The sequence below is a fragment of the Thunnus albacares genome, chromosome 4 (assembly GCF_914725855.1).
Source record: "Thunnus albacares chromosome 4, fThuAlb1.1, whole genome shotgun sequence".
Taxonomy (NCBI): Eukaryota; Metazoa; Chordata; class Actinopteri; order Scombriformes; family Scombridae; genus Thunnus; species Thunnus albacares.
In genome coordinates this window covers 12,871,006-12,899,005 of record NC_058109.1, presented here as the reverse complement: position 1 = coordinate 12,899,005, position 28,000 = coordinate 12,871,006, and the positions used below count along the sequence as shown (strand labels likewise).

Here is a 28,000-nt window from a genome sequence, read left to right as displayed (position 1 = left end):
AGAAATATTCAAACAAAAGTTATAAACAGTGTCATATTACTGAATATTTTTAACAGTGATTAAAAAAAGTATTACAATTCACAAACATCCTGCAGGAGCCCAGTGTTTGAATCATTTTATTACTGTTTTTTTTTCTCTCAATCAATCCAATCCATTGTTACATGAAACCCATCCTACTAATAAATAGTATTCAACCATTGACTTCTAGTTATCAAAAAAGTTAGAGCTTCAAAAAAAAAAAAAAAACAGTGATTACACTATCAACATGATTTACAATGCAATCAGTACAACTAAATCACTACTTTGCATATTTCTATACATCTAACTGCCCCATGATCAGGAATGCAGCAGTGATTAAACAGTGAAGTGGTTAATTCGACCATTTTGGAGTGACAAGGTGCTATCATTAGTCGTTCATATAACATTTGTAAACTGTTAACTGCCTCTTTTCTTAATAACAATCTCTGCAAAATGCGCATAATGGTAGCTACTCACGGAGAAAGATTTTTGTAGGTGTGTATGTACTTAATTACTGCCAGAGATGAAGGGAAACTGTGAGATAACTCAAAGACATTTGACACTATTATGTATCAAGTGAAAATATATTGCAAAATTTGAGGATACATCATTTTGCATTTTACTGGGAACTTCAGGGAACTTTTTCAAATTATTATTCTGAATTTTTAGCATTCAATAAAACATACACTGCAATTATACCAAGTAATTTACACCATGTTGCTAGTAAACATAATCCACAGCTTAATGTTTGGACAGTTAAAGTTATTACTGTGTATAAATACAAATCCATGTTACTAACAGGCCTGTTAAACAAACATTTCAAATCCACAGTGACAAAGAGTAAAAAAAAAAAAAAATCCAAGAAAGGTTGAGAACTGACTTACGGAAAAACTGCTGTAAATTACCTAGTCACTCCTAGTTTTTAACCAATAGAAAAATATATTTTATATTTGACTCCTCTTCAATAAATTTGGGTGATGGCAGGTTTTAAATTTTGGATTTCTAAGTGTAGGTACCTCTTTTAGTTTTCATTTGGATTACTGATTGCTCCTTATAACTAGTGAAATACAGGACAACTGACTAGCGACAACCAATGTGTAATAATTTAAGGTAAGTAAATAATTATTTTTGGTGACTTTGTTCTTATTAAGTCAAATGGTTTACAAAAAATATACTTTGGTACTGATTCCACAGTCATTTAAAGTGATACTCCACCTGATACTAAAAACAAAACTAGTTTGATGTTAGCAGAGCTTATATGAATTACACTATAACTGTACAAATCTGAATACCTAATACCCTATAAAACTAGGGCCACTTGCTATTACTTCACTTCAAATCTGAATTCTCAACTTATGCCTGCAACTAAAAGGGGTCCTCTGCCTGGGTGAATTATATGAAGATATTTAACACATGTTTCTACTTTGTATTTTTTTTACATAAACTGCATTAGTCACTTAACACATTTAACAGTTAAGATTCAGCATCTTAATTATCTAGGATAATACTTAATTCTGGACATCTACCAGAGAATTTGCTACCATTCAGTGGGAATAGGTAATTATTATACTTTTTTTTTCTATGATGCAATATATTCTAATGCTCCCACTTCATCAGTAACAGCTCTTACTCATCAAGAAAATCCTTCACACATTAAGTCTCCCTCTCTGATAAAGGACGTGACCATCCACAGTCAAATATGCTTATATTACATACAGCACGAAGCATTTTGGGAAGTCAAGGTTTGTCAAATGAAATCACAACCAAACCAGTTTCACCAAATACACTTGCTAATATGCAAATGTCCTCCACTTCATATTGAAGAATTAAATCAATAGTAAATGGTGAAACTTACCAAATTCTTAGAAAATGATCAAACAAACTATTGTTTGGTTCTATTATTGGCAAAAATGTTTTCTACAAAACTATTGCACATAAAAATACAACTTCTCTCAAGAACAATCACAACTGTCTTACTGCTCACATGTGCAAACTAGTTAAAAGTTTGAACTCAAAGTTAGGAAATCAACCTGTCAAAATAAGTGAAATTATTATTACAATTAGCATGATTACACTTATCAAAGTTATTAAAGAAACTGAATATGTGCTACAGGATTCTAGTCAGTCCAGTCAGTCAGCTGTTGGAGAAAAAAAAAACAAAAAAAAAAACATCCATTCATTCGTCCTTTCAAGAAAAAAAAAATTGGGTCTGAGAAACCTAAAACCATGTATGTGCCTTTTATCATTTCTTTGAGATATGAACCTTTTTTTTTTAATACAAGTCAAAATGCACAAACATGGTTCTTTGCTTTGAAATTGTTATTCTAGTGCATAGGCCTGACATGGAGGCTCTTGAGAAGAGATGCACAAATTCACATGAATACGTGTAGAAACTGCACTTGCGTAATGTACAGCGAGTGCAGACATGACATGGTGAGAAAGGCGTCTCTTCTGCCTTCATCGTCTCATAGTGGGCTGAGCCGGGTGAGATCAGCTGGATTAGGGCGGAACTGATCATATACGTGAGAAGTGACATAGGGTGAGGAGGATTCACAGGTCTCTTGCGGGGGGAGAAATTAATTTATGACAACACAGCTCGGGAACAGCTGTTATCGCATATGATAATGTGACAGAAAATAAAAATGTGTACGTCTATCTACCAGTTCATAAGCAGCTCCTGGCTGCAAAGAGAATCTGTCGAAAAGCACTCTTGTCAGAAATGGATATGGTTCCTCCCTCCCATCCTGTCGCTCCTGCTCTTGTTACTCCTGCCCAAAGCCCTCTGTCTCCTCTATGGCGAACATGAGTTTCTCCTTCAGCTGCTCATAGCTCTTGTAAGGAGGAAGGTCCAGACGATTAAAGCTTGATTGGACAAATGAGAGAGAAAAGAAATGACTGTTCACAGAAATATATTGAATGCAACCTGTATTCTCTTATATTTTTTAAGTTGTATCTCTTAAAAGTGAAACACAGTGCTTGGTTACTGTAACATTCCTATGCTTATATGTACAGATTTTGACATAAATGCCGATAAAAGATTTTTTTTTTTTCCTTCTTGTTCAGTGTCGTGACACCTTGAGAAATGAAAACACGTTGAGAAATGTTATTATAAAGGATAGTTTCACAATCCCCAGTGAGTCCACACAGTCATTTGCATTTAAAAGTTTATCTGAAGCTTATATGAGGCTTCAGCTGTCTGAGTTAGTTATATCAAGTGGATATCTGCTACATTTACAGTCTTTTTAACATAAAATTCCCTCATTGTGTTTCCTCAGTGTTTCCCTGTTGAACTGCGCTGGAAGTATACTAACAAAAAGAGGGACTTTGACACTAAAAAGATTGTAACATTGAAAGATAACAATTTCCTTTGATTAATTTGGACAACTGAAGCTTCATATGAGCTTCAGATAAGCATTTAAATACATTTTTGCACATAGGGAGGCTCATGGATTTTGGCCCCCATCACTTACATTGTAAGTATATTATGAAGACATCTTCTAACAGTCAGTATGAACAGTAGGAAAGATTATGGCAGGAAAAACCTACTTTAATCTTCATTTGGGCACCTGACTATTGTTTTAAGACAGACTTGAAAATTGTGAACCTATCCTTTAAGGCTGCACTTTAAAAAGGGATAGTTTGGATTTTTTCAAGTAGGGTTGTATGAGATACTTATCCATAGTAAAGTGTATTACCCCCTCTTCTATACCGGTACTCCTGCCTGCTTCTCTAAACTGCGGGGGTGCCAACACAAATCTACTGCAGGTAATACGCTGACTATAACTACCTCATACAACCCTACTTCAAAAGAATCCAAACTATTCCTTTATGGCTGCAATTTCACATGATGGTGCATAAGAGCATGTGATAAATAAATACTGTGTAAACTGTGCTTACTCAGTTCAGCAGCAATGTATTCTCAAACACTGTTATATAACTTCAAATACCAAAGACAGACCAACAATAAAGGAAGAGTTTGAACTGGTTGAATCAGAAATGACTAAGAGGGCTTGGTTATGACAGTTTAATCCTGCGCCAATATGGAACAGGCATCTGGTCAAACACCTTAAGAAGAAGAACTTCTTTGAATGCAGGAAAAGAAAAACTGGTCTTACCATGTGTGGCTTCGTGGAAGCCAGTTCTCTTTGCCCACTTTCTCAATGCAGAACTTTTGGGGGCCGTTGCTTCCTATATTTGTCAAAATTAAACATAAAGACAATTAAATCAAGAAAAGAATTCTGACGTGATATACAGTGTGTGCGTGTCTGTTTTTCATACCCATCAGGTCAGCGAAGCCACCCACAGGAAGACGACAAGTTCCTGTGACAAACTGCAGCAGTCTCATCCTCTTCTCGTTGTCCATCTCCTTTACAAACTGTCAACAGAACCTTTTGTTATCATTTTGTTATCAAATCCAGCCAAACACACTTTTTCTCCATGATACAGGAATATTCTATTAATATTCTTGAAAACCCAAAGTTTTCTCAGTTGTATGTAAAATTTCAAAAAACTGCAGAGAAAATGGTGATTTGTATATTGCAACTGTTGACCATGATTAAGCTGAACCTATTAGTACAGTAACAGCACAGTCTGAGAGTGTGTGTACTGGAGTATGTACCAACCTGCCAGAACCAAAGGATCTGCTTGCTACTTCGGGCATAATGTCTGTAGATGGTGTTTCTCTGCCAGTCCACCAGGTCTATCTCTTGCATCCCGCACAGCATCACCTAAACGCAAGAAGGAAGCAGGATCTTTGTTTTCTCAAAATTGTCACTTTTCAACATCAATTTTGACACAATTCTGATGTTCACAGGAAAAGACCAAGAATAGCCTGTTGATAAAATTAAAACCTAAACTTTTCCTTTTTTTTTAGAAAAGGTTGTAGAGAATACTTGTAGTTAATTAAATACCTCTAATTCCTTAGCATCAAAGTACTGAAGGTACTGCTGGGGCAGAACTTCATTGAAGCCCTCAAAGAAAGCCTGAGTCTGCTCCTCCACACCTCTGGACAGCCTCCACTCTGCAACTAACCTGAACACATAGATATAGAGATTATTGCATATCTGCAAAAAAAAATAAAAATTGAGGAAAGAAAGAGGACTAATTGGTGCACACTCCTTGTTGTTTGAACTATTGCATTGTATATCATAGTGCTGCAGTTATTACAAGTCAGCCCGCATGAGATCATACGTAAATGTGTGAGATATAAAAGTGAATGTAAATGTGGTGGATGAAGATGGACGGTGAGTGAGAAGCAGCAGAGGACGCGGCAGCACCTGATGTATTCCTCCTTATTTTCCTCAGTTACTTGAACGTTCCCTCCGTCTGGTTTCAGCTCGTGGGTGGTGACCTCCCCCAGGATCTCCTTGTCTACTGAGAAGAACATCTCCAGACCACACTCCTCTATGTTATTGTCCCTGCAGGCAAGAGAGTTATTAGCATTAACAAAGTTACAATCACAAAACTATAATGCATTCCTCTATCTCTATCATGGCTAAGAATATTCTAGATTAGTTTATCCAGCTCTGGTATTGTATGTTGATAATAGAATGTGTGCTATTATCGATCCACTTTTATTTAAATGTTTTTGGAAAAACAAAAGTATGTTAAGTATGTAAAGAGAGTGTATCAAGCAGCTGGTTGGTTTAATGTATTAGATTTTCAAACTATCAATCACATTTTCAAAAATTCTAAATTTCATATATTGGTTAAGAAAATGTATTTATAAGAATAATTTTTAAATTCCATAAATATTCTAGCCTGACTTTAACATCATACAACTTTTCCCCCTCATCATCAACATATCATGTGCATGTCCATCAGCTACCCACCCACCACCTTGCACATTATGTCTTGTGTCCCCAGACCTACTTGATCCAGATGAGAGAGTTGTAAAACTCTGGATCTATGGACTCCAGGTCTTTGAGAGCCAGAGGTTTGTTCAGGATACGCTTGTAGAAGGGCAGGGAGAAACCTGTGTCGATGAATTTGCCGTGGAACAAGGCCTAGAAAAGAAATGCAGGGCTGTTAGGTGACATGATCCATCTTTTTTGGCATCGCCCACTGTTTAAAGATTGACCGCAGTTAGAAATGTGTTGAAAAATTGTACAGGTACCATGGCAATGAAGCGCCCGATGAACTTGAAGTACTTGAGGTGATCAGGGTTGATGTAGGAGGCAGGGTTGATTTGCAGGCAGTAGTTGTCCTTGCCAGCATACTCAAATAAACAGTACATGGGGTTCAGTACCTCATGAGAAAGCAAGAAGAACCATTCCCTGAAAATATAACCACAACAGAATTAATGAAGAGGAAATGCTCATACTGGTTGAGCGAGGTAGTTTGCCAAAGCCGAAGATCGTACACTTTTATTATTACATAACAGGTTGTGTTGGGGTAAGGTGGTGTCAAAAAATCTACAAATGGAAACAAAACACACCTTATAGTAGGAGTCATACAATAAGATCAAACTATAGAATTGTTTCAGGTGAAACTACTTACCTGGCCACGCCTCCGTAGTCCAAGCCTTCCTCTCCAGGGAAAATAATCCAAAGTCTCCGCCTCAGATCTTGAGGGTGGAAGCTCATGATCTTTGAATGCAGACAAAGAATTAAAAGAATTACATAATGATGATGTTCCTAAAAATGAAGAAAGAAGACAGTATATGCACATAATCACCTGTTGGAATGAATCCTCAAACAAGGTTTTCCTGGAGACGGTAATCTTAATGTGCTGAGGCATCGACAATTGCTAAGAGGGAAAAACACAAAAAAAACAAATATTTACAGACCAATAGATATGAAATGCCTATGGTAAAACAGCAGGTGGATAAAGAAAGATCCAACAATCTGCTTGCTGATTTTATAATGGAAGATGATGAAGTATTTCAAAACCTGTTGTGCTGAGACTGTACTTACCTGACACCAGAATCTGAAGTATTGCACTTTGGCTTTGAAGTCCCTGACGTAGGTTATCTGTGGTCCATTCTCACTGTGGAAAAGACCAGAAGAACCATTTTTAAACTCAAGAAACACATTTAGGTAAGTTATGCAAGTATTTACATTGTACTGCAATTATGCTGCCACTGTGTTATTTAGGAATGCTCTAATTATGTATCTAACATTATACCTGTCACTGATTTAAATGCATTTAAACATGCATGAATCAATATTTTTTGTATTGACATTGAATAATTTACTCGCTTGTAGGGTCAATGATATCAGCTGCTGGAGGATCAGTTTTGTAAAAAGCAGATGACCTGAAGTCTATTTTCTTCTTCTGACGCGTATTTAATGTGAGCCAGTCAACACCAACATTTTACTAACAACTTACAGTGAGGATTTTCCTGTGCGAGGGTCAATGTAGGTCGTGGTTCGTCTGTTGTGGTCTACAAAGTAGGGAATACCATCCACCGTGAACCTCATCTCCCAGCCCTCTGGCAGAGGCTTGTCATTCAGCAACCTGAACACCACAAATGCACATGAATATACATAAAATTATTTGGTGTAATAGCTAGACATAAACTTTACATTACAAGGGAAATTAGGGAATTCCTTAACAAGTGAAAATGGGCACTAATAACCAAAATATATTGTACACAAACAGGAGTGTGAAGTATTTGATTTATGTCCTCATAAAAATTACAATACATGTAATGCTTGTGCATTCCTCTGAATATGAAATGATTGCTCTGAATCTTGGGGTTTGCTTGATATAAACACGTTTACAGGAAATCTGACTGATATTTAGTTATACATTCAGTATGACATGTTTTTACTTAAAAAATAATCAAAGAGCTTTGAAATATCGTAATTTCTATTACCAATGAAGGTTTCTATTCTTTTTTTTTCTTTTTTACACAGAATACAAAATTATGCCATATTCAAATTTACATCTAAACTTAATTGCAGGGGTAAAGAGAAATTAGAAACATGAACCAGGAAAGACTAAAAATCATGCCCTTAAGATATAAAAAGCAGGGCTTCCTCCATGCTGCTTGATAATGATTAACTGAATACATTAAACAACGTTTAGTCGGATGCTCTTTCCTTTGTGTACCCATAAATTCCTCATTAGTGGCAGTTTACTGATGATCCAGCACAGGAACAGTTTAAAGCAATTATCCTGTACTATTCCGTACAGTCACGAGCTGTTTGAATCCAATCAGTATCTTTGAAAAAGCTTGTTGATATCTTAAACTATCTACATTCTGTACTTCCACACCATCCAGAATGTTGGCATGTGTCTTTCCTGTCATTGAGATGTCCTAACCTCTTTTGGAGCAGAGGGGAGTATTTTCCTTGGTTGAGAAATTTATAAGTACTGGAGCTGGATTGCTGACACATTGGCACCCCTCACTGGCCATCAAACAAAAGTACAACTAAGGTATTTCTTTTCCCTGACAATATTACATATTACTTGAATGGCAGAATCATTTATACTTAATTTGACAAAGGTATTACCGTGATACAGTATAGCAAAGTTGAGCTGTATAATGCAATGTTGCCAAAAGAAGGTGGCAGCAACAAAACAAATCTCACTGAACATAATAAATTCTGTCTTGCTCCTGATTTGTTGATTTTTGCTTTTGAGGATTCAGCATCCGTATATACACACTTGGCTTGAGCGAGTTGATTCATTACATACACACACACACACACACACACACACACACACACACACAGGCATACACTCACCCTTGCGTCCTGGGGTCTTCCCACTGTGTCGTTCGAGTCGGGTGATGAACAAAATACACTCTGCCGTTGGTGTCTGTTCTCTTCTCTAACATACCCAAAAAAACCAAAAAAAAACACATTATATATAAAATCAATATGAATGAAATGCAATGAAGCTCTGCTAACGTCATGACCAGTCCTCAAAAACATCTTTATCATGGTTTTGTAACATTTCTGTAATTACAGCTAAAATAAATGTCTAATGCTCAGTGATATTTACCCCAACCATGCGGCAAAGGTCCCATTGGGTCAAACTCTTTATTGGCTGTGGCTGCCAGCTGGTCTTGGAGCTGAGCAGTAAAGAGAAAATGGGACACATGCTGATACAGTCTAAAAAAGCTTTTAAAAAATAGTAATCATGAAGAGCCATCCTTGAGCCACATCACACACAGAAACGACTGGCATTAGACACCAGAAATATGTGCTTTCAGTACTTTCAAGCATTATTCTATAAAAAATACATTATGTACTGTAAGTATATTAAATTCCTCAAAATGTCTACTTTCTCTCTCTGAACAAATAGACATTCATAACAAATCTTCAAACTGATTTTCATGCCCAGTGAATAAAACCAGTCCAGTGACTAAGACAGACTAAGACCTCTCACCCCATAAATGAACCTCTGGTTAAACTGCTGCATGGCTCCCTGCAGTTGGCTACGCTGGTGCTGCCACTCCTCATAATTACGCACTGACTCCTGCGTGGGGCGTTGCCACGTGGTAGTTCGGGTCATGTGGTCGACATAGTACACCCTACCCATCGGGTCCACCCTGCGCTCCCACCTACAGGAGATTGAAAAGAAGGCAGTGCTAAGTTGACAACTCCACCTGGCATCCATATTAAAAGCAGAAACACGGGTTATTTCAATATGTTCTACTATTGCACTGTAACCATCACTGACATTAAATTTAGAAAGATAAAGTGAAGGACAAAAACAGTGCAGCTCTACAGTAATTATAAACGTGGTGATAAAATATGTCTCTTGTAATCTTAGATCACTTTTATTGTATTATAACGGCACAGTCCAAAAGAGCAGAACAAGAGCCATGTTAGTATCCACAGTATAAGAGATCAAAGTGTTTTGGTACCCTGTAGGCAGAGGATCAGGCCTCTCCCAGGTTGTTCTCTTCTCAATGTGATCCACGTAGTACATACGTCCGTTTTGGTCCACCCTTTGCTCCCACCTGCAGATACAACACAAATGAGTGATCAGGGAACGGGATTCAGCTGGCGGTCAACTGCACAGCAAAGAGATTCAGAGTCATTTTACCACTGAAAACTACTGTTCTTTAAAATGCCTACAACTTTGCAACATTATAAAATAACAACACACATAAACATTTATATAGTAAGGCTGTATTTTCAAAAGGTGTCTCAGCAGCAGCTACTTTAAAAGAGTTGCAGAGCAAAGTGTAGTGCGTTGCTCTTTACCCTGGTGGCAAGGGACCGTTGTTCATGGGTGTGATTCTAGGAGCAGCTGCGGCTGGAGCTGCTGAGGCAGAGGCCCCTGGTTTGGGGACACTTGTTGTCTGTGAGGAACTCGCTGTTGCTGCTCCTGCACCTGCACCTGCACCGGAGTCATCTTGCTGATCTGAACACCCGCTTGCGGACGCCTGAGAGGAGCCATCGGTAGCTGGGCCTTCGCTCAGCTCACTGGGAGTAGAACTGCTAGAAGAAGCTAAAGGGGTGGAGGAGGAGGAGTGACAAGGGCACAGAGGAAGCATACATTTGTAAATGCATTAGTAGTGGTGTGTTTGCTTTCAGTGCAGTCACATGAAAGTGCACATACTGTTTTAGTATGTCAAAGAAATCCCTGGTATGTGAGAATGTGGTATGACTGGTATGTCAAATGGTATGTGAACCAATGTTATATTGTAACTACTTATATAGATTTTGAAGTAATTTGTATTTTCCTACTTGGTGAGGCTGCAGGTCTACGGGGTGTAGGAGGTGGCGGGCGAGCAGGTCTAGGGGGACGTAAAGCGGTGGAGCCCCCTGGAGACCGGGAAGGAGAGCCTGTACCGTTCACAGCATGACCATTAGGTACAATGACCCACTCGTCTGAGTCACTGGAGGGAGACATGTCTATGCTGGCCCTTTGGATCAAAATGGGAATATTTACAGTGAAGTTAGGCTACAGGTACACAGCGTTTGTTGTGTATTTAACCAAACCAATATGCAAGAAAAAAAGCATGTATAGTTTACGAGACCTTTTGCCAGTGTCTCCATTTTGTCTCGCCTTTCCATTTGGAACAGAAGCTAGAATGACAGAGAAAGGGAAAGCAAGCGACATCATTTATGTAAAATAATTCAGGATGCTGTTGGTAGTACATGCTTAAGAGAAAAGTTTTCAATCTTAAAAGAACTAGAGCCCAAAAAATACTGGCGGAGGTCAGCCAATACTGACATTATTTGAAAGTTAAAAAATTCTGCTAACAATTTATCAGCTGATTGTTAAGGTCTCTTAAATTTGGTCATTGATGTGGACTAAGAGGGACATGCTGTAATTGAAAAATACATAGACAAACTATATTTTACAATTTACGGTTTAATTTGGCAGACGCTTTTATCCAAAATGACGTACATCTGTGAGCTGATACAACAAGTGCCATAAAGCTAAATTTGAGTCTGATAAGAAGTAGATGCCAACAGGCGTTGCACAGAGGCAATGCATAGAGTGCATAGATTACACAGAAGAGGTTTTTATACTACTATATAATGGAGGCACTGTTTTTTGTTTCCTCAAAAATATCTTTGGCATTTCTGTAATGCAATTTCTTCTTACTCCTTGACTGTCATATACAACAATACTGACATATCTATGCTAACCTAAAATCAGTTTATGATATTAGCCATACCAGTTACAAGAGCTCTGATCATAGGCCAAAAAAAATTACATTTGCAAGTCCTTTTAACTAAAAGTATTAACTATCAAACAGATTATGAGGAAGAGAGGAATAACTTGTCAGCTATGATTGCTCTTACCATGATTTCTCTCTGCCGAGGCAAAGGTCTCTGGGTCCACCTGCATGCCATCCAAGCAGACTGACAGGTCACCTACAATATCCCGGGAGTCTCTGTCAGAGGACAGCTGCAGTGTCTGCACCACCTCACACACTGGGGAAGAGAAACAATCATCATATGGTGTTAAACAGGTGCCAGACTGTCAACACACCTCAGGTGAACTCATCACACAAACACCAACACTATCTCATCACAACAGAATGAAAACAATTGTTAAGGCTGCACTGAGGTAGTAAAAAATTGCCACTGTATGTATTTACTTTTCCTAATATGATATCTGATACTAAAATTAACAAACATTAAGAAACATTTTCCTTAGGTAGGCTGGCCACACTGGTTCTTCATTATCAAAGCATTTATGACTGTTTTTAGTCCTGCTAGTGAGAGTACAGGGCTGTAAAGACGCAAGTGTATGTCACACAGTCAGCTCAAACCACTATAGTCACATGTGGTGTAACAAGAAACACGGCCTGAGGGGCCACCAGCAGGGTTTTTAGAATCTTGTTCTCTGTTGGCGAATGAAAAGCAAGCAGCTGTAACATAGAATATGGATCAGAATTTTATGTCACGTGGTTTGTGCATGCTGACCAGGTCTGAGGGGAGCCTTTGTACTGAGTTATAAACACACACACCAACACAGAGAAGGTCATGAGCTTAGGTAAGACCTGCAACCCAGGGAAATGGAAAGCTAGTCAGTAGTGTGCATGTTGGCTGTTAATCTTATCAAAGCCCAATAAAAAATTTTCATAACAAGCACCAGCAGATATCCACTCTTACATAACACGTGTGCTGCTGATAGACATGGACACATAAAGTTAATACTGACAGTGAAATTACAAGGGATGTAAGTGGATATTATCCTGAAATAAATAAGCTATGCGGGGCAAGTTTTTTTTCCTGAATACTTAGTAGTATTCTGTGGGAATCAATCCCCTGAGCCCACAAGTATTAATACCATGCTCTACTCCTTGGACAGCATTCTATAAGCAAACTCCACCAAAGAGTATTATGCTATAACAAGTTCACAGTTCTCTAATGTCAGCAAAAAAAAAAAAAAAAATACAAAAACAAAAACACAAAGATTAGCCCATAGGAGAAAGAAGGTAGTGTGAACTCACATTTCAGATCATTAGCCTTAAGGGTTTCACTGATCTCCAGTGTGGCCATTCCTAGTAGGATGTCTGCCTTCAGTGTCTGGTGGCTCCAAACACGAAAGATCAGCTTGCTGACAGGAGTCACAATTCTGTAGAGAGGCAAGGAGATGTTAAGATCGTTTATGGGCCAACAGCAGAGAAAAAGATGAACCAGGATTAATCAGTAAACAGATTAGAGAGAAATTAATCAATGCCAATTTTTGGGATTCAGTTAATCATTTAAATCATTCATTAAAAAATAAATTCCTAACAATTTAATTCAATTAATACATTTGAAATACAGTGCTCTTATTATTTATGCAACAAAGCTTTACAAGGAATACCACTGAGATTGGTCATTAGTTTTACTATAAACAGATGCTAAATTATTTGAACACAGTGGGCCCTGTTTTGATGGTGCAAGCACAAGTCAATGGTAAAACAGTAGGTGTCGGGTGCACGAACAGCGTGAGCTCCCCTACTATTTCCATTCTGATATATCGGATATTCATTTAGTGCATTTCTTCCAAGTATTCAGTTTGTCTATGTTGAATCACCAAATTCAAAGCTGAGTGGCTCTATGTGAAAAAAAACAATTCTGGTTCTGAGACATGTACAATGTAGACGATAAACTGAATACACAACAATGACATGAAATGATGAATCAAAATATAATGTTACCACCCACAATGCTGTATGTAGACTAAAATTATTTTTTAGTTGAAACAATAATATTTTTATTATCTATTAGCATGTCACCCAACATTTAATCAGCAACGGTATTTGTTTGTTAACTGCTTCCTCTCCTATGACAAACAGCACACCCATACTTACACAGTGACAGCCTGCTTCCATTTAGGACTATGCGTGTTGTTGCATTTCTCAGTTCTCTTTGACTGGCCATCCACAGCTACCTCAACATATGGACTGGGACCAAACCAGTTCTTTTTGTTTTCCTTCAGCTTGGCTGAAAGCACTGGAAAAGGAGAAATTATGATAGGTGACACTGAAGGTAATGCAACTTTCAGTAGGTTTAATCAGAATTTATCAGTGGTTACAATGGGTGGAGATGGGACAGCTTGCTCATACCATTATCATACAGTACACATAGCACACCTCCCAGTGCTAAATACAACAAGTCACTGACAGATCTTTGTCATACAACACTGAACATTACAACACGACAGTTAGATAAATGGTTAATGGTCATTTGTCAATTTAATTTCAATGAGAGCTGAAGTACCTGTGACTTGCAATTGGGCCTTCATGGTTCATCCATAACACTGCAGCCTTGTATGGCTACACCGAAAGGACGGGCAACACCTGCAACCAATGACATCAGATGTAAACATAGGACTACTCCATGTAGGTAACCCACTTAAAGAGTGATTAGGCTAGGGCTGAACAATTGATCAAATTTTTTATCGAAATCACAATATGGCCTACTACAATTTTCACATCCCAGGAGGCACAATATTTGGGTGGCAAAATGTGTGTAAAAATACTAATTTAAATTAAATATTGTCATGCTGCAGAGATGTCCTGGCCTACACGTCATATTCTACAGACTTGAGAAAACATCTTTGTTCACACCATAATCATTTTAATAATTTTTTTTCAATGAAAATGAGAATGGTAATCAGTCGAATTACTTGCAATTGGATATTTTTTTAAAAATCGTTCAACCCTATATTAGTATATTAGGTTTCTACAGTGAGTGGAAAATAGGCCTAAACCCTGTCTTTAAATACATTTAAAACAATTTCTAACTATTCAACAGTGTATATGGCTATGCATGACAATATGGTATCTGAGTACAACGACAGAGTAAAAGCCAAATATTTCACATGACATTGAGTATACATTTAAAAATTGAGTATACATTTTAACATCATTATTACTAATGAATATCCGGCTCGTGTTATTCAGTACCGTTGGTGATTTTGCCATCACTATAACTTACTGCCAAGTCTGTCATACCAAAAACAATGTGAAATTGACATCATTAGTGTTCTCAAGTATATAAGCTGCATTCAAATTAACGTTATTGATTTGGTTTAAACTTAACTATTTCAAGAAACTAACGAGTCCCTTCTATAACGGTAAATCCCAACGTTAACTCGGCTAAATTAGTCTCACTAAACCTACCTGCGTTGCCATGCTAATCTTTCACCGTCCTGTGACGGAGCAGGAGGATGATTTAAATGGTGGACTAGGGGGAACATTAATATAACAGGAATATGCTGAGAGCATCAGACCGTAACTTATGTAACATAACATGAAGTTGTAAAAGAGGAAACGTCTTCCCTGAAGGAAGCACAGCTGTAACTTAGCCGTTAATAGCTTTCACGTTAACTGTCAGGTTAGCAGGAAGGTTAGCCATCGGGAGTTGTTGTCGAGACTTAACTAAAATATTTAATATATTTACCCTCTCGGGAGTGACATTGTTTAGATGGCCTATTAGCTTTGATGTAAATATTTTGTGAATTACTACAACACACGTAGAAGTTCAACAACCTGGACCAACTTTGCTCGCCGACGTCCTAAGCACCAAAGCTGTTAGCTAACCATGCATCAACTAACATTAGAAATGCTAACACCAGCCGGCTCCCTGAGCAGCTTCGATCGTTCATTCGAGGAAATCTGACACCTCTGGTTCAGTAAAACACTTAATGGCCATACCTGACGGAGGCAGACGGTAAACGGTCACACACACTTTCGTTTCAGCTAACGCTGTGCCTAGATTGTTGACAGCTTGGTGCCTGCCATCAGCACAGACCTGTTTTCCGCTGGCTAGCCAGAACAGGACCGGCTTTTCCGGTACGGATTTTTCACTATAAAACAGTATCTGCACAGTATTGTTTTTGTCTTTGCTTTTTTATTTAAATCCCAGAAAATCCCCCAGGAATATAGTCCTTTACAACAGTGGTTCAGGGAGCCGCAGGGGTCCCAGCAAAAAGGAGAATAATGTATTTTCAATTCCATCCATAAGTAACACAATGACAGAATGTATGACTATTTTGGTCATGGGTTTCATACACTTTCTGTAATAAAACATCTAGAGGCAAAAATCTTATCAGATGGGAGTCTGTGGTCTAATTTGTGTTAGTTTAGGGATCCTTGACATGAAAAATTTTGAGAACCACTGCTGTAGAAAATATTTAGGTTGTGCAGGACAGTGAATTGACAAAACATTTTTGTAAGGAATTAAATTCATTAAATTAAATTCATTAGTTTAATTTAATTTATTTGCCAGTTTTAGGCTGCATATATATATGTTACTATAGACTGCATAGTTTACACAGATAAAGCTGTTCATAACAGCCAATAAAATAATAATGACAGGCCCACAAAATGATGATTAAATAAGTTATGACCCTCAAGTTCTGGAAAAGGTGAGAAGTTTAAGGAAATGTTATTGCAGCCATAGTGAATCAAATGAATGCTCAAAAATCTCCTCTTTCTACTCTTGCCTATGAGTTACTGATTTATTGTGTTGTGTTGTTCTGCATGTTTTTGCATTTAACATGCATTCTGCCATTTTCATCCACCTTGTTATTTACTCAGAGTATATTTACAAATGACATGCCTTTAAAGTTAATCAAACTGCCATTTATTAATCAAACTGTCATTTGTTTTTTTCTTATTATTATTGTTTGTAGTCATCAATGAATTAATGAATATTTTATTCAAGTATCATACAGCCAAATATGCCCAGAACACATGGGCTCAATTTACATATATAAACATGCACTGTAATCTACACGCATCTGTCATGTTGAGCGAACTGGGATGTCAAACAGACATTTTCTGAAAAACTTAATCAAAAGATCATGATAAATGGACGGTAGAATATAAAATGCATTTATTCTAAACCTCATCCAAATAGCATGGTTGACACTCTCTATCCTCCTTTGGGACTGAATGAAAGCGACATGTTCAGTTTCCACAAACAAAGGCTTCCAGAAGGATTCCAGATTTTATCTGAGTACAAATGGACCTCTGTGCTCAGGATGGTAAATGTGCTTAAAACCTGTTCTCAATTTTTCTGACCATTTTTCTTTATCATTATCATTTAACAAACACTTAAAATAACAGTGGCAGCAGTAATATATTTATATCTTTAACATGACTATCATCATTAGTGGTCATAGTGGTCTTTGTGAGTACCAGCTGTAGTAGCTGTTGTTGTACAGTAGTAGTATTTGTAAGTAGTAGTCAGTGGTGGAAGAAGTATTCAGATCCAAGTAAAGGTACCAATATAGCAATCTAAAAATACTCCATTACAAGTAAAAGTCCTGCATGAAAAATACTACTTGAGTAAAAGTACATAAGTATTAGCAGCAAAATGTACTTAAAGTATTAAAGCTTAAAGATCTCATTTTGTCCCTCTGACTGATATATTATTATATACGACATCATTAGATTATTAATACTGAAGCATCAGTGTATAAGCAGCATGTTACTGTTGTGGCTGCTGGAGGTGGAGCTAGTTTGAACCACTAACTACTATACACACTTAGTTAGTTTAGTCCAGTGTTTCCCAAACTAGGGGTCGGGCCCCTCCAAAAGGTCACCAGATAAATCTGAGGGGTCGTGAGATGATTAATGGGAGAAGACAGAAGAAAAAACAAAGTTCTGACACAAATCTGTGTTCGGTTTTTGCAATTTTTCTCTAATCATTGATTTTTGGTGAAATATTGGATCATTTGAACATTTATTGAAATGAAACCATGTGAGAAGTTTAGAGGGAAAATCACTATTTGATGGAGCTGTTAACAACTCACAAACATCTGAAATGTGACCCCGACTACACACTGCTTTTTGTAAAACATCAAAAGCCAGAAAGGCTGGAAACCACTGGTTTAATCTTTAACAGTGTGTTGTATTTTAAAAGCTTGTTATGTCATCCAATGTGTAAAATATTAAAAAGTAACTAGTAACTAAAGCTGTCAAATAAACGTAGTGGAGTAAAAAGTACAATATTTCCCTCTGAAATGTAGTGGAGTGGAAGTATAAATTGGCATAAAATGGAAATATTCAAGTAAAGTGCAAGTACTTCAGAATTGTGCTCAAGTACAGTACTTGAGTAAATGTACTTAGTTACTTTCACCACTGCTAGTAGTTGTAACTACTTTTTATTATTCGCACTTTTATTTTGAAGGCTAAACCGGTATGACGTAACTGAGCTTGACGTCACAATAAAAACACATTTTCATAATTAAATGATGTAATCAAGAGCGCTTACATGCATTTTAAATGTACATGGTTAGTATTATTATCGTGCAGTACACTAGCTGTTCTGATTCCTACAAAGTTGGTGATGTTATTCAATAAAAAACAATCATAATAACATTATAACTAATGATAAATGGCAGCATCCGTCATCACGGGCACGCCCACTTTTGTAGTCCGCGAACTTGGTCTCGTGACAGCTGCTGTTGCTAATCAGCTGGTAGCATCTACAACGTTCCTGCCTGCTAATGTTGGCCAGCGAGCTTAAATGAAAAAAAACATTCGCGAAATATCATCAGCGAGCAGTGAAGGAAGATGTTGTCTCGTTTACTGAAGGAGCACCAGGCGAAGCAAAGCGAGCGGAAGGACCTGCAGGGTGAGAAGAGGGAGCTGACTGCCTGCTGGCTGGTTAGCTATCGTGCTAACTGATGCTAAAAACAAAGCCGAAGCCGAGTATTTTTGGAGATTTTGAATGTATTAAGCGAGTTTTGATAATACAACCACAGTTAGGTGAGGAGCCCCTCGTAACGTTAGTCCACCGGAGTTTTAATTATTTGTTTGTCTGTGTTGATTTATTGCCCAGAGAGACGCAGGCGAGAAGCTATTGCCGCAGCCACCTGTCTGACAGAAGCCCTGGTGGACCACCTCAATGTTGGGTATGAAAGTCATGCTCCTTAACTTGCTTTTTTATGGTAGTTGAGGGTTTGGACATGGGATGTGTTGATCCCCTGGCATCCACATTATGTAGAGAGATACAGTGTGCATGTGCCAGAAAAAATACTCCACTAATCCATTCGTCCGGCCTCTTTGCCACCAACCCCACAAACACACAACACCCAAACCAACACACTTAACAGTTATATTGAACGACAGCTGTGAGTTATCTGCGATAACTTATTCAGGATATTCAGCTCTCGTTAGGGATTCATCTGCCTACTTATGTAGTATTAATAATAATAACAATGCATTTAATTTGTGCTGCACTTTTAATTCACAGTGAATTTCACAATGCTACAGCATTAAAGACATAAAAGAGTCTAGGGTCTGTGCTGCCCTCAGATGGTCAGGAAGGCTGTGGTGCAGCAGAGCAGAAGGCTCGATGGTGCGGAGCTTGGTACTGTACGAGCTGCTAACAGATCTGAGGGTGCAGGGCGGGTTGAGGTTTGTGGTGTGATCAGTTCCTGTAGGTAGGGAAGTGTATGTCCATCGGTAACAGCCACAGTCTGGAGATCATACCAGCAAACATGAGGGGAGCTCAAACTGAAGAAAAACCCCAGTCACTAGAGCCCATCAATGACAGCCCAGCTGTGGGTAATTTCTGCGCTGATAGAGAGTGCAGTGTCTAATAGGTATCAGAGAAGTTGTGAAAAGGAGGATTACAACTTACAAGAGCCCAAGGTGATGTCTTCAAAATGCTTGTTTTGTCTAACAGTCCTAAATGCAAGTTTTTACAATTACAGCGTATAACACAGAGAAAAGCAGCAAAAGCTCTCTTTTGAGAAGCTGGGATGTGTGAGAATGTTTAAAATCAATTAGTCGATTGTCAACAACTTTTTTTTAATTTCTTCGATAATCAGAAAATTGTAATTAGAGCAACACAATGTTGCTCCTTCAGGTCACACTAGGTGGGTATGGTTGAACTATATTTTTACTCTCTAATTTTTCACTTAGATAAAACAAAGTGAATCCAGAGGAATTGTGTTCTGTTTGACATTAAAAACTAAATTTCAGACTCCTAAAACAAAAATGGGGTAATACATGGACTGTATAGATACCGGTACAGATACCATGGCTCCCTGGTTTCCTAACAGATTTCAGTGAAGCTGTCTTGTATTGTTTGGTCTACTGCCAACCCTCATTCTGAGCCAGTAAAGTCCAAACAATCCATTTCTGGCAGGGCAGCATTTGCCCAGTGTGTGACACAACTGCAAATAGTACATTAAGATTGTTAACATTGTGAAAGTCGTGATGAAACCCAGACAATCAGCTTAAAGTACAAGAGTGGGATGCAAAGACCATTGTTGAGCTGCTCCTTTATGAAAAAGATTATGACGAAAATCCCTCAATAACTTGAGAGACAAGACTTAGTCTAGTTTGAATATTAATGTATATTTTCATTATAAATGAGAACAGTCATGAGTTAGACTTAAGATTATCAAATCAAAGTCACTCTCACATGCCACACATCATGTCATTTTAATATATTACCAATACTGTAACACCTCTCATTGTTGTTTCCTGTTTTACTCTAGGGTTGCCCAAGCATACATAAACCAACGTAAGCTCGACCATGAGGTCAAAACTCTCCAAGTGCAGGCGAGCCAGTTCTCCAAACAAACTGCTCAGTGGATCAGTATGGTGGAGGGGTTCAATCAGGCCCTAAAGGTAGGATACACTGTATTAACAAGTGAGGTCTTGAAGTAATAATTATGTATTTAATCCATAAACAAGGTATTTCTGTCATGTAGTCCACTTATATACAGTATGAACGTTGTATTTTAACCTTTTTACATATTATAAGCCTGTAAATTCAGCTGCCAGATCATTGCTTGAGGTGCCTTTGCTTTTATGATAAATAGTTTGTTTTGATATCAGAAATATTCCTTAATACATATTTAAGCTATATCTCCTGTCTTATCCCACTGTTCAATGTGTTCAAATGAAAGCAATAGCACAGTCTCTTGCAAACAGTGAGCGTGACAGTGACTCATCTCAGTCAAAACTCACAGTTGCCTCACCAGGTTTACTAAAAGCAGATTAGTTCACTCAAGGGCACTGACACTAGGTCCTTATATCTGAGCGGATTTAACGGGCAGTGAAAGCAATTTATCAATGAGGTTCCACTCCCTCCACAGTTATCCGGCTTACATCATCTTCTTGGGATGAAACAGTGCCTGGAAATGTTTAAAGCTTGTTTGTTGCTACTACTTATGATAGGTTAGATCAGGGCTCAATTAGGACCCAGCCCATACCTCGTGTTATAAACACAATATGTTATGAGGTGTAAGGTTTTCTATTTTGAAACAAATTTTCTATTGATCAATAAATAATAAGTGACATTGAATATACAGTGTACCTGGAGATTCTTCACAGTGATCCTGTCCCCAGATGAATGTGGCTGTAATGTGGCTTATTCCCCTATCGTTGACATTGTTGTCATGGCAACGTTAACTGCTGGAGAGAGTGTTGTGTGTTGTTGTTGCCGAGTTCACACATTAACATTACACCAGAGAATTTGCTAACAGCTCCTAAATCGCAGATACAGAACATGTCTCGTTTTCTCTAGTACATAATTTCTACAACTAGCGTAAATGTAGTTTTAAGCAGTCAGACTGGCCACTGGGAGCACTAAGAGAAATCCCAGTGGGCCACTTGAGCAGCCCATTATACAAAAACAAGAGCAAGAGAGATGCGTCGTCAATTCTTATTCAGATTTTTTTTTTTTTTAGCAATGGAAAAATTGGAATGAAAGTTTGACAGTTGTCCCTCTTTGAACAGGAAATTGGGGATGTGGAGAACTGGGCCCGCAGTATTGAGATGGACATGAGGACTATCGCCACAGCTCTGGAGTACGTACACAAGGGTCAGCTTCAGTCTGCTTCCTCATAAACTTCATGCAAGAAGTTCCCGGCTGAAACTAAATACACTGGAATTTAACAGAATGTAACAAGAATCTGGTCCTGTTGACCTGAAAGATGCAAAACCTCAGTGTCAAGAATGACTTTGCATGTCTGCACACCCCTCTGAGCGAGCTAATGCAGATGGTGATGTTGTTCAGAGAAATACAGAAAGTCTGTTGCATTTGACAATTAAGATTCTTGTTTGTCGTTAGCTTTTGTATTAAATGAAATGAAATGGGTCTAACATCTGTCTGGTAGTGAGGATGTCTTCATAATAACAGAAAATTTTGAGGTGATAAGTTTCTGAATACTTAAAAATTAAGGAAAGCAGAGTAAGTATGCATTTGTAAAGGTGTTGATTGCTTGCAATAGGTTTAAAGCGGATACAGACAAATTTTCACACATCTCCTTGTCTGTAGTTTCCCCTAAAAGCATTTTTTGGAAGGCTTCTTTTCAGCACCTGATATCTGAATTATGTATATCAATGTCTAGGTATTATATGTCTATGTACAATATGAACTGTACTGTTTTCATCAGATAACTTAACTTGAGGTTTATCATTTGATGATTGAACATTTTTAATAAAGTTTAAAAAAAATGCACTGGTCTTTGTTTTTGTGAACAACGCTAAATTAAGTTAATCACATAGTCAAGTGTATGTGAACATATAATCACCATCACAATCTCAAAAGAATTAGGGACAACAAAAATGTACAGTACATGAACAAAGTTATTTGTGAAAGGCAAGCCTAAGCAGGCTACTTTTAAAGGGATCCTCTTGCCGTAATGTTCATAGCTGCAGTAGGTGTCAGTCACCAATTATGCATAGTGGAAAAGCTGAGAGTTCAGGCTGTAAGAGGTATACCTGAACAGACTTTAACAAAGGTTTGATACTAAAGAAACTTTTTTAGTTATAAATGACGTCTGGGACAAGGATACGTTTCTGAATGTAATTATGGCTGTTGTGTGTAAGTTTAAGTGTAAGGCAGAATAATGTTGGGCATTTAAGGTCTTAAAATTGGATTTTGCAACAAAACTACTGGTAAACTGCTAAATACTATAACTGGATAAATATTTGCCTGGCCAGACTGATCGCACAATTCAGGGAATGTGTGACGTGAAGGAAAGTTACGTCACAATACACGTGGCTGTTGAGATCAGTCACGTAATTGCGTGTGTGTTCAGTACACACTATTAGAATAGAAAACCAGTGTCAAGAACCAGTTGGTAAAAGACTTGATCCTTCAGTTTGCACATCACATGGCATAGAAGTATGCCTGTATTTCTGAAAAAAGAGTTTTGCTGCACACTCAGAGTCTCTGTGTAGAAATATATCTTTATCTAAAACAACAGTTTGACAGAAATGTACTTGGGGCAAGTTTAAAGCAATAGTTAGAGTATATAGTAGTAGTAATAGTAGAGATATTGCTCAACAAGTCACCTTAATACAAAATACTTTTCCTTGGTGCACCAGGGTTTTGTTGAAATAATAAATTGATGGGCCACTTTCCCAGATTTTCAGTACAATGGCCACGTCTTATTTACATTCTACATCTCTGCAGTATAAGCTGATTAATCTCAAAACATGCATCACAAATATAGACAGCCATACTGTGAAGTATACAGTATAGCATATATTGTTAGCACTCTTTAAGCTTTAAAAATGATATAACAGGTCAGCAAACTGAATGAGCCATTGAGATTATACGTGTTTAAAGGCACGCAGGGCTTTAATACGAGGGATTATTATAAGTTTGTTCTTATAATAAGTATTTAAATCTTAAATCATGAAGTACTTGTACTTGTATAACTTGAGAACTTTCAGGTTCTCAAAATTTAAAGGCAAGATCTCTTGAAAGAACCTGATGTAATTTGAAAGTAATGCACTGTGAGAACTGTGAGGCAAACTCTATCTAAAAAACTTTGATATACAAGAGCACATATTGTACAGAAAATTCTCTGTGTTCTATAATTCCCACCACTTTTTTTTTCTTCAACACACACATGCACAAACCAAATGGTTACGGATTGGGGATTACCAATTGCGAACTTGTCTTAAGGGATAAACCACAGGGATAAAGCCTCTCTCCGACCGGCCTCCCTGAGTTAAGACAGAGGAATAACCAGAAAGAGAAAGGGAAGAAAACGGATAACTTGTGGAGATCCATCACCTCTCAAAAAGAGGAAAAGGTAGGATAAAAAAGTTTTTTATAGAAATCTATCTCTCACCGCTAAAATATTACAGACTACTTTCTCTTTCATGTGTGCTCAGGCTGTGATTGGTTCACAAATTAACCTTTGTTATATAGGTAACGGTCACAATTTCCTGTCGCAAATGTAATCACGAGTAACAGCAATTTAATCAAAGAGTTAATTTGTTTAAATGTGAAATTGAAAAGCTTACAGCAAATAGTATGTTTGATTTTTATTTCATTAGATTTATCTGATTAGAATATGTTGATTTATATAAGTGAGGTTTTCTCAGTATGTATATATAAGTGTTATGAAACAAAATTTAATTTTGACTTATGATTTAATAGGATTATATGTGTTTTAATTAATGTTCTGATGCCAAAACCAGCAGTATGGATACTGTATCTAATTACAGTCTGTGTTCAGTTTTGATATCATGGATAACATAACTTACCAAAGTATTTTTTTGTATGTTTTTCTCACTAATAAGTCTGACAACTAATTGGTTTTCAGCAATGAGCAGCTTAAGCAGCTCTGTCACGGGCATTAAATTTATGCTTCAAAACAATGCACCCCTCCCTCCGTGGCTCCCCGTCCCTCACAAATGCCTTTCTTTCTTCCATAAGAGTATTATCCCAAGATTTCTCATGTGCCCAAAGCAGATACATATTACGAATGCCTCGTCCAGTAATGACCTCAGTGAAGAAATTCATTGTGTACCATACTTATCAAAAAGGTTCAATAAACCAGCTCCATGCCTCAATAAAGCCCTACAACATAATGAAATTGTTTGGGGGTTTGGTTATGGGGATTTCTGAAGTTAGTGCATTTCTACTTTCCATTCCATTCCTTAAAATCGGATTTGGCCGTTTGCCATGTCAGTACCTAGTAACATTTGCTCAACATATTTTTTCAGCAAACACTAAGTCGTCCAAGTGACCAAAAATCTTCTAATCCTGGAAGCAGCATGGATACACAGTATGTCTACGAACTTTTAGGGTAAGAAATATCAATGCTACACTACATTTTGGGCAGTAATTTGGCAGCTGTAGCCTAACCTTTAACCCTCCAGTTTACACATCTAGAATATTCTCTGAAAGTCTTGTCAAAACTTCTCCTCTGTCTTCTCTTACAGGGAAAATGCGTGGTTGTACATCACCGCTACCTTTGTGGTGTTGTGGATCCTTGTGTGGCTGTACAGAGACAGCCTGGAGATTGAGGACATCACTACAAAGTATGTCTTCGTGACCGGCTGTGACTCAGGGTTTGGAAACCTGCTGTGTAAGAAGCTTGATCGTAAAGGTTTCCGTGTGTTGGCTGGCTGTCTCACAGAAAAGGGAGCTGATGATCTGAAAAGAGTGGCAGGGCCCTATTTAAAGACTGTCCTGCTGGATGTGACCAGTCAGGACAGCATCCAAAAAGCTATGGAGTGGACTGCGAAGGAGGTTGGAGATAAAGGTCAGAGAGGATTTGCATTACTTGAATATAAGATGACCAACTTAATCAAATTTCACAATGCAGGGCTACAATATATCACAAAATATCTTTTTTCCCATTTTGTCTCTCATGTCCTTTCTAGGACTTTGGGGTATTGTGAACAATGCCGGACGCTCATTGCCCATGGGTCCTTCAGAGTGGATGAAAGTAGAGGATTTTCATAGCACACTCAAAGTCAACATGAATGGAGTGATCGCCATGACAATGACCTTCCTGCCCCTCATCAAAAAGGCTCGTGGCCGCATCGTGAACGTAGCATCAGTGTTGGGCAGGGTGGCTGCAAATGGTGGTGGATATTGCATCTCCAAGTTTGCAGTGGAGTCTTTCTCTGACTGCCTCAGGTGGGGCCTCTACGTCCACATAAACATGAGATAATAGAGTAATGTGACAACCTGTATACTACTGTGTTATATTAAATCCAAAGAAAAGCTTTTCTACACACAGTGAGTCTTTTCTCCCCCTTCGTTCTGATTATAAGGAGCAACAGTTGCTCAAGTCATAATCTTCATTGTCCCATGAGAGAGATTTGGTTTGCTGATGGGGAAAACACTTCCTGTAATAGAAAAGATCTATTCCTCACTGATTTTCAAAGACTTAATTCAGCTTCTTTTCAACCAAAAGTGTTTTTTAACTGTTCAAGCTAAGGCTCAAGCTTCTGTCACAAGCTGTCATGTAACGTGTGATGCCAGTCGACACGTCAAGCATTTGGTATTTCTGTTTTCAGGAGAGACATAAACTACTTCGGAATCAACGTGTGCATCATTGAGCCAGGTTTTTTCAAGACTGCAGTGACCAGCCTCGAACCCCTCGAAAGGGAGCTACATCGCTTGTGGAACCAGCTCAGCCCTGAAGTACAAGCCACCTATGGAGACAAGTACCTTGATAAGTGTAAGTATATCAGTTCAGTTGACTAAACTTTTTTATAGTGCAAAAATATTTGAAATGTGCAACAAAGCATATTGTAATTGTCTAATCCTGTATTTTTCGTTTAATTTCTATAATTTTGATCACTTTACAGCAATTAAAGGACCAGTGTGTAAGATTTAGTGGCATCTAGTGGTGAGGTTGCAGATTGCAACCAAATGAATACACCTCCCTCTCCCCTTCCAAGCACATGGGAGAACCTACAGTGGCCATGAAACATGTGAAAAAGTGCAATTGTTTGGTTTGTCTGTTCTGAGATACTGTAGAAACATGAAGGTGCAACATGGCGGCCTCCGTGGAAGAGGACCCGCTCCATCTATATATATTATGTTAACGAAAACACAATCATTCTTATTTTCAAGTAATTATACACTAATTAAAACATACTTAAGAATATTATATTCCATTTCTGCTAAGTCCGTTCCTCCAGATGCCACTAAATTCTACACACTGCACCTTTAAGGAATATATTTCCAAGAGGCAAAAAATATTCTTATATTAGAAGTGTTGGAGTTTTTAAATAATAGTAAGAGCTTTTAATGGACAAAAAAAATTGGGTTTTTTTCCAGTTTTTCTATAATAAGTCAGCTATTTAACAATTAATGCCAATAATGTATGTATAATGCATGTTTTTTTGTTAATTAATGTTTTTTCCCTGAAATAAACAACACACAATTTTATGAAATGAAATTCTGATATTTTATCTACATACTACACAATATCTATTCGTTGATTCTCTTTTTCAGACATCAAGGTCCAGCGTTTGATCATGAATGCTATCTGTGACTCTGACCTCACCAAAGTGACCAGCTGCATGGAGCACGCTCTCACTTCTGCCTACCCACGCACCAGATACAGCGCTGGCTGGGATGCCAAGCTTATCTGGATCCCCCTCTCTTACATGCCTTCCTGTGTCGTTGATATTGGGCTGAAGCTGGTGCTGCCACGTCCCTCAAAGAGCGTGTAACTCGTGGTGACTTGGAAGAAATGTCTTCAAAGTTATCAGCCTTTTCATGCCATTTATGTGTCATTTTGATGCAGTGCAGTGGTTGACTTCAGAAAAATGATCTTTTGCCTTTCAAAATACCCATATTCCTTATCTACACTGGCCATGCAATGATCTGATGTCGCTGTTACTGATATTTATATGTGCATAATCTACCATGTGTTTGTCTGGTTGAGATATTTAGACAATGTGAAAGAAAATAATGAAACTGTACTATATGATATACTGTTTAATTAATGTTTTGTTGAACACTATGCTGTGCCTTTTGACACTGTTATTTATGTTCCTTGATATGGAGTAATACTCTTATCCATCAGAAGCAAAATAAACAGGATTTTACTATCAAGAATGTTTCCCAGAATGCAATGGCAGCTTACTGTGAACACAAATAAAATATCTGAAAGCTTTTTGGACATAAACGTGTCCAATGAGTGGCCACACAAAGATGACAAAGGTGAAAACCTTGTCATGTTTTGGTGATTTTCATGTTTTGATTTCTCCACTACAGGTGAGGGGGCTTATGAAACTTCTTCAAACCCGATTGGATAAAGCCAAACAGTCATATTGGTCTAACTAACACCTGCATTTTACCATAGCTTGTGAAAATCAAACATTTTT

At 37.8% G+C, this 28,000-nt stretch overlaps 3 protein-coding genes across 3 annotated transcripts; 2 read left to right on the top strand and 1 right to left on the bottom strand.

Annotated features, from left to right (window-relative positions):
* Positions 1–98: 98 nt before the first annotated feature.
* Positions 99–15,721, bottom strand: itcha (itchy E3 ubiquitin protein ligase a). Its single transcript, XM_044349348.1, has 24 exons — positions 15,590–15,721; positions 14,151–14,230; positions 13,742–13,883; positions 12,893–13,017; positions 11,736–11,867; positions 10,961–11,009; positions 10,668–10,846; positions 10,182–10,428; positions 9,839–9,934; positions 9,358–9,532; positions 8,971–9,040; positions 8,712–8,796; positions 7,348–7,476; positions 6,933–7,005; positions 6,694–6,765; positions 6,517–6,605; positions 6,134–6,293; positions 5,890–6,023; positions 5,295–5,435; positions 4,929–5,049; positions 4,641–4,745; positions 4,297–4,393; positions 4,134–4,206; positions 99–2,880 (listed from the first exon to the last, which is right to left on the bottom strand). Exons 2-24 carry the CDS (start codon positions 14,173–14,175, stop codon positions 2,781–2,783), a joined length of 2,619 nt encoding a protein of 872 aa, XP_044205283.1. The 5' UTR covers positions 14,176–14,230; positions 15,590–15,721; the 3' UTR covers positions 99–2,780.
* Positions 15,722–18,298: 2,577 nt separating this feature from the next.
* On the top strand, positions 18,299–22,364 carry bloc1s1 (biogenesis of lysosomal organelles complex-1, subunit 1). The gene is made up of 4 exons (XM_044350170.1): positions 18,299–18,518; positions 18,726–18,798; positions 20,395–20,527; positions 21,641–22,364. The coding sequence occupies exons 1-4, from the start codon at positions 18,458–18,460 to the stop codon at positions 21,749–21,751; spliced, it is 378 nt and encodes a 125-aa protein (XP_044206105.1). The 5' UTR covers positions 18,299–18,457; the 3' UTR covers positions 21,752–22,364.
* A 1,499-nt stretch (positions 22,365–23,863) lies between these two features.
* Positions 23,864–27,776, top strand: rdh5 (retinol dehydrogenase 5 (11-cis/9-cis)). Its single transcript, XM_044349333.1, has 6 exons — positions 23,864–23,952; positions 24,872–24,954; positions 25,091–25,413; positions 25,535–25,793; positions 26,177–26,340; positions 27,123–27,776. The coding sequence occupies exons 2-6, from the start codon at positions 24,923–24,925 to the stop codon at positions 27,341–27,343; spliced, it is 999 nt and encodes a 332-aa protein (XP_044205268.1). The 5' UTR covers positions 23,864–23,952; positions 24,872–24,922; the 3' UTR covers positions 27,344–27,776.
* Positions 27,777–28,000: the final 224 nt, after the last annotated feature.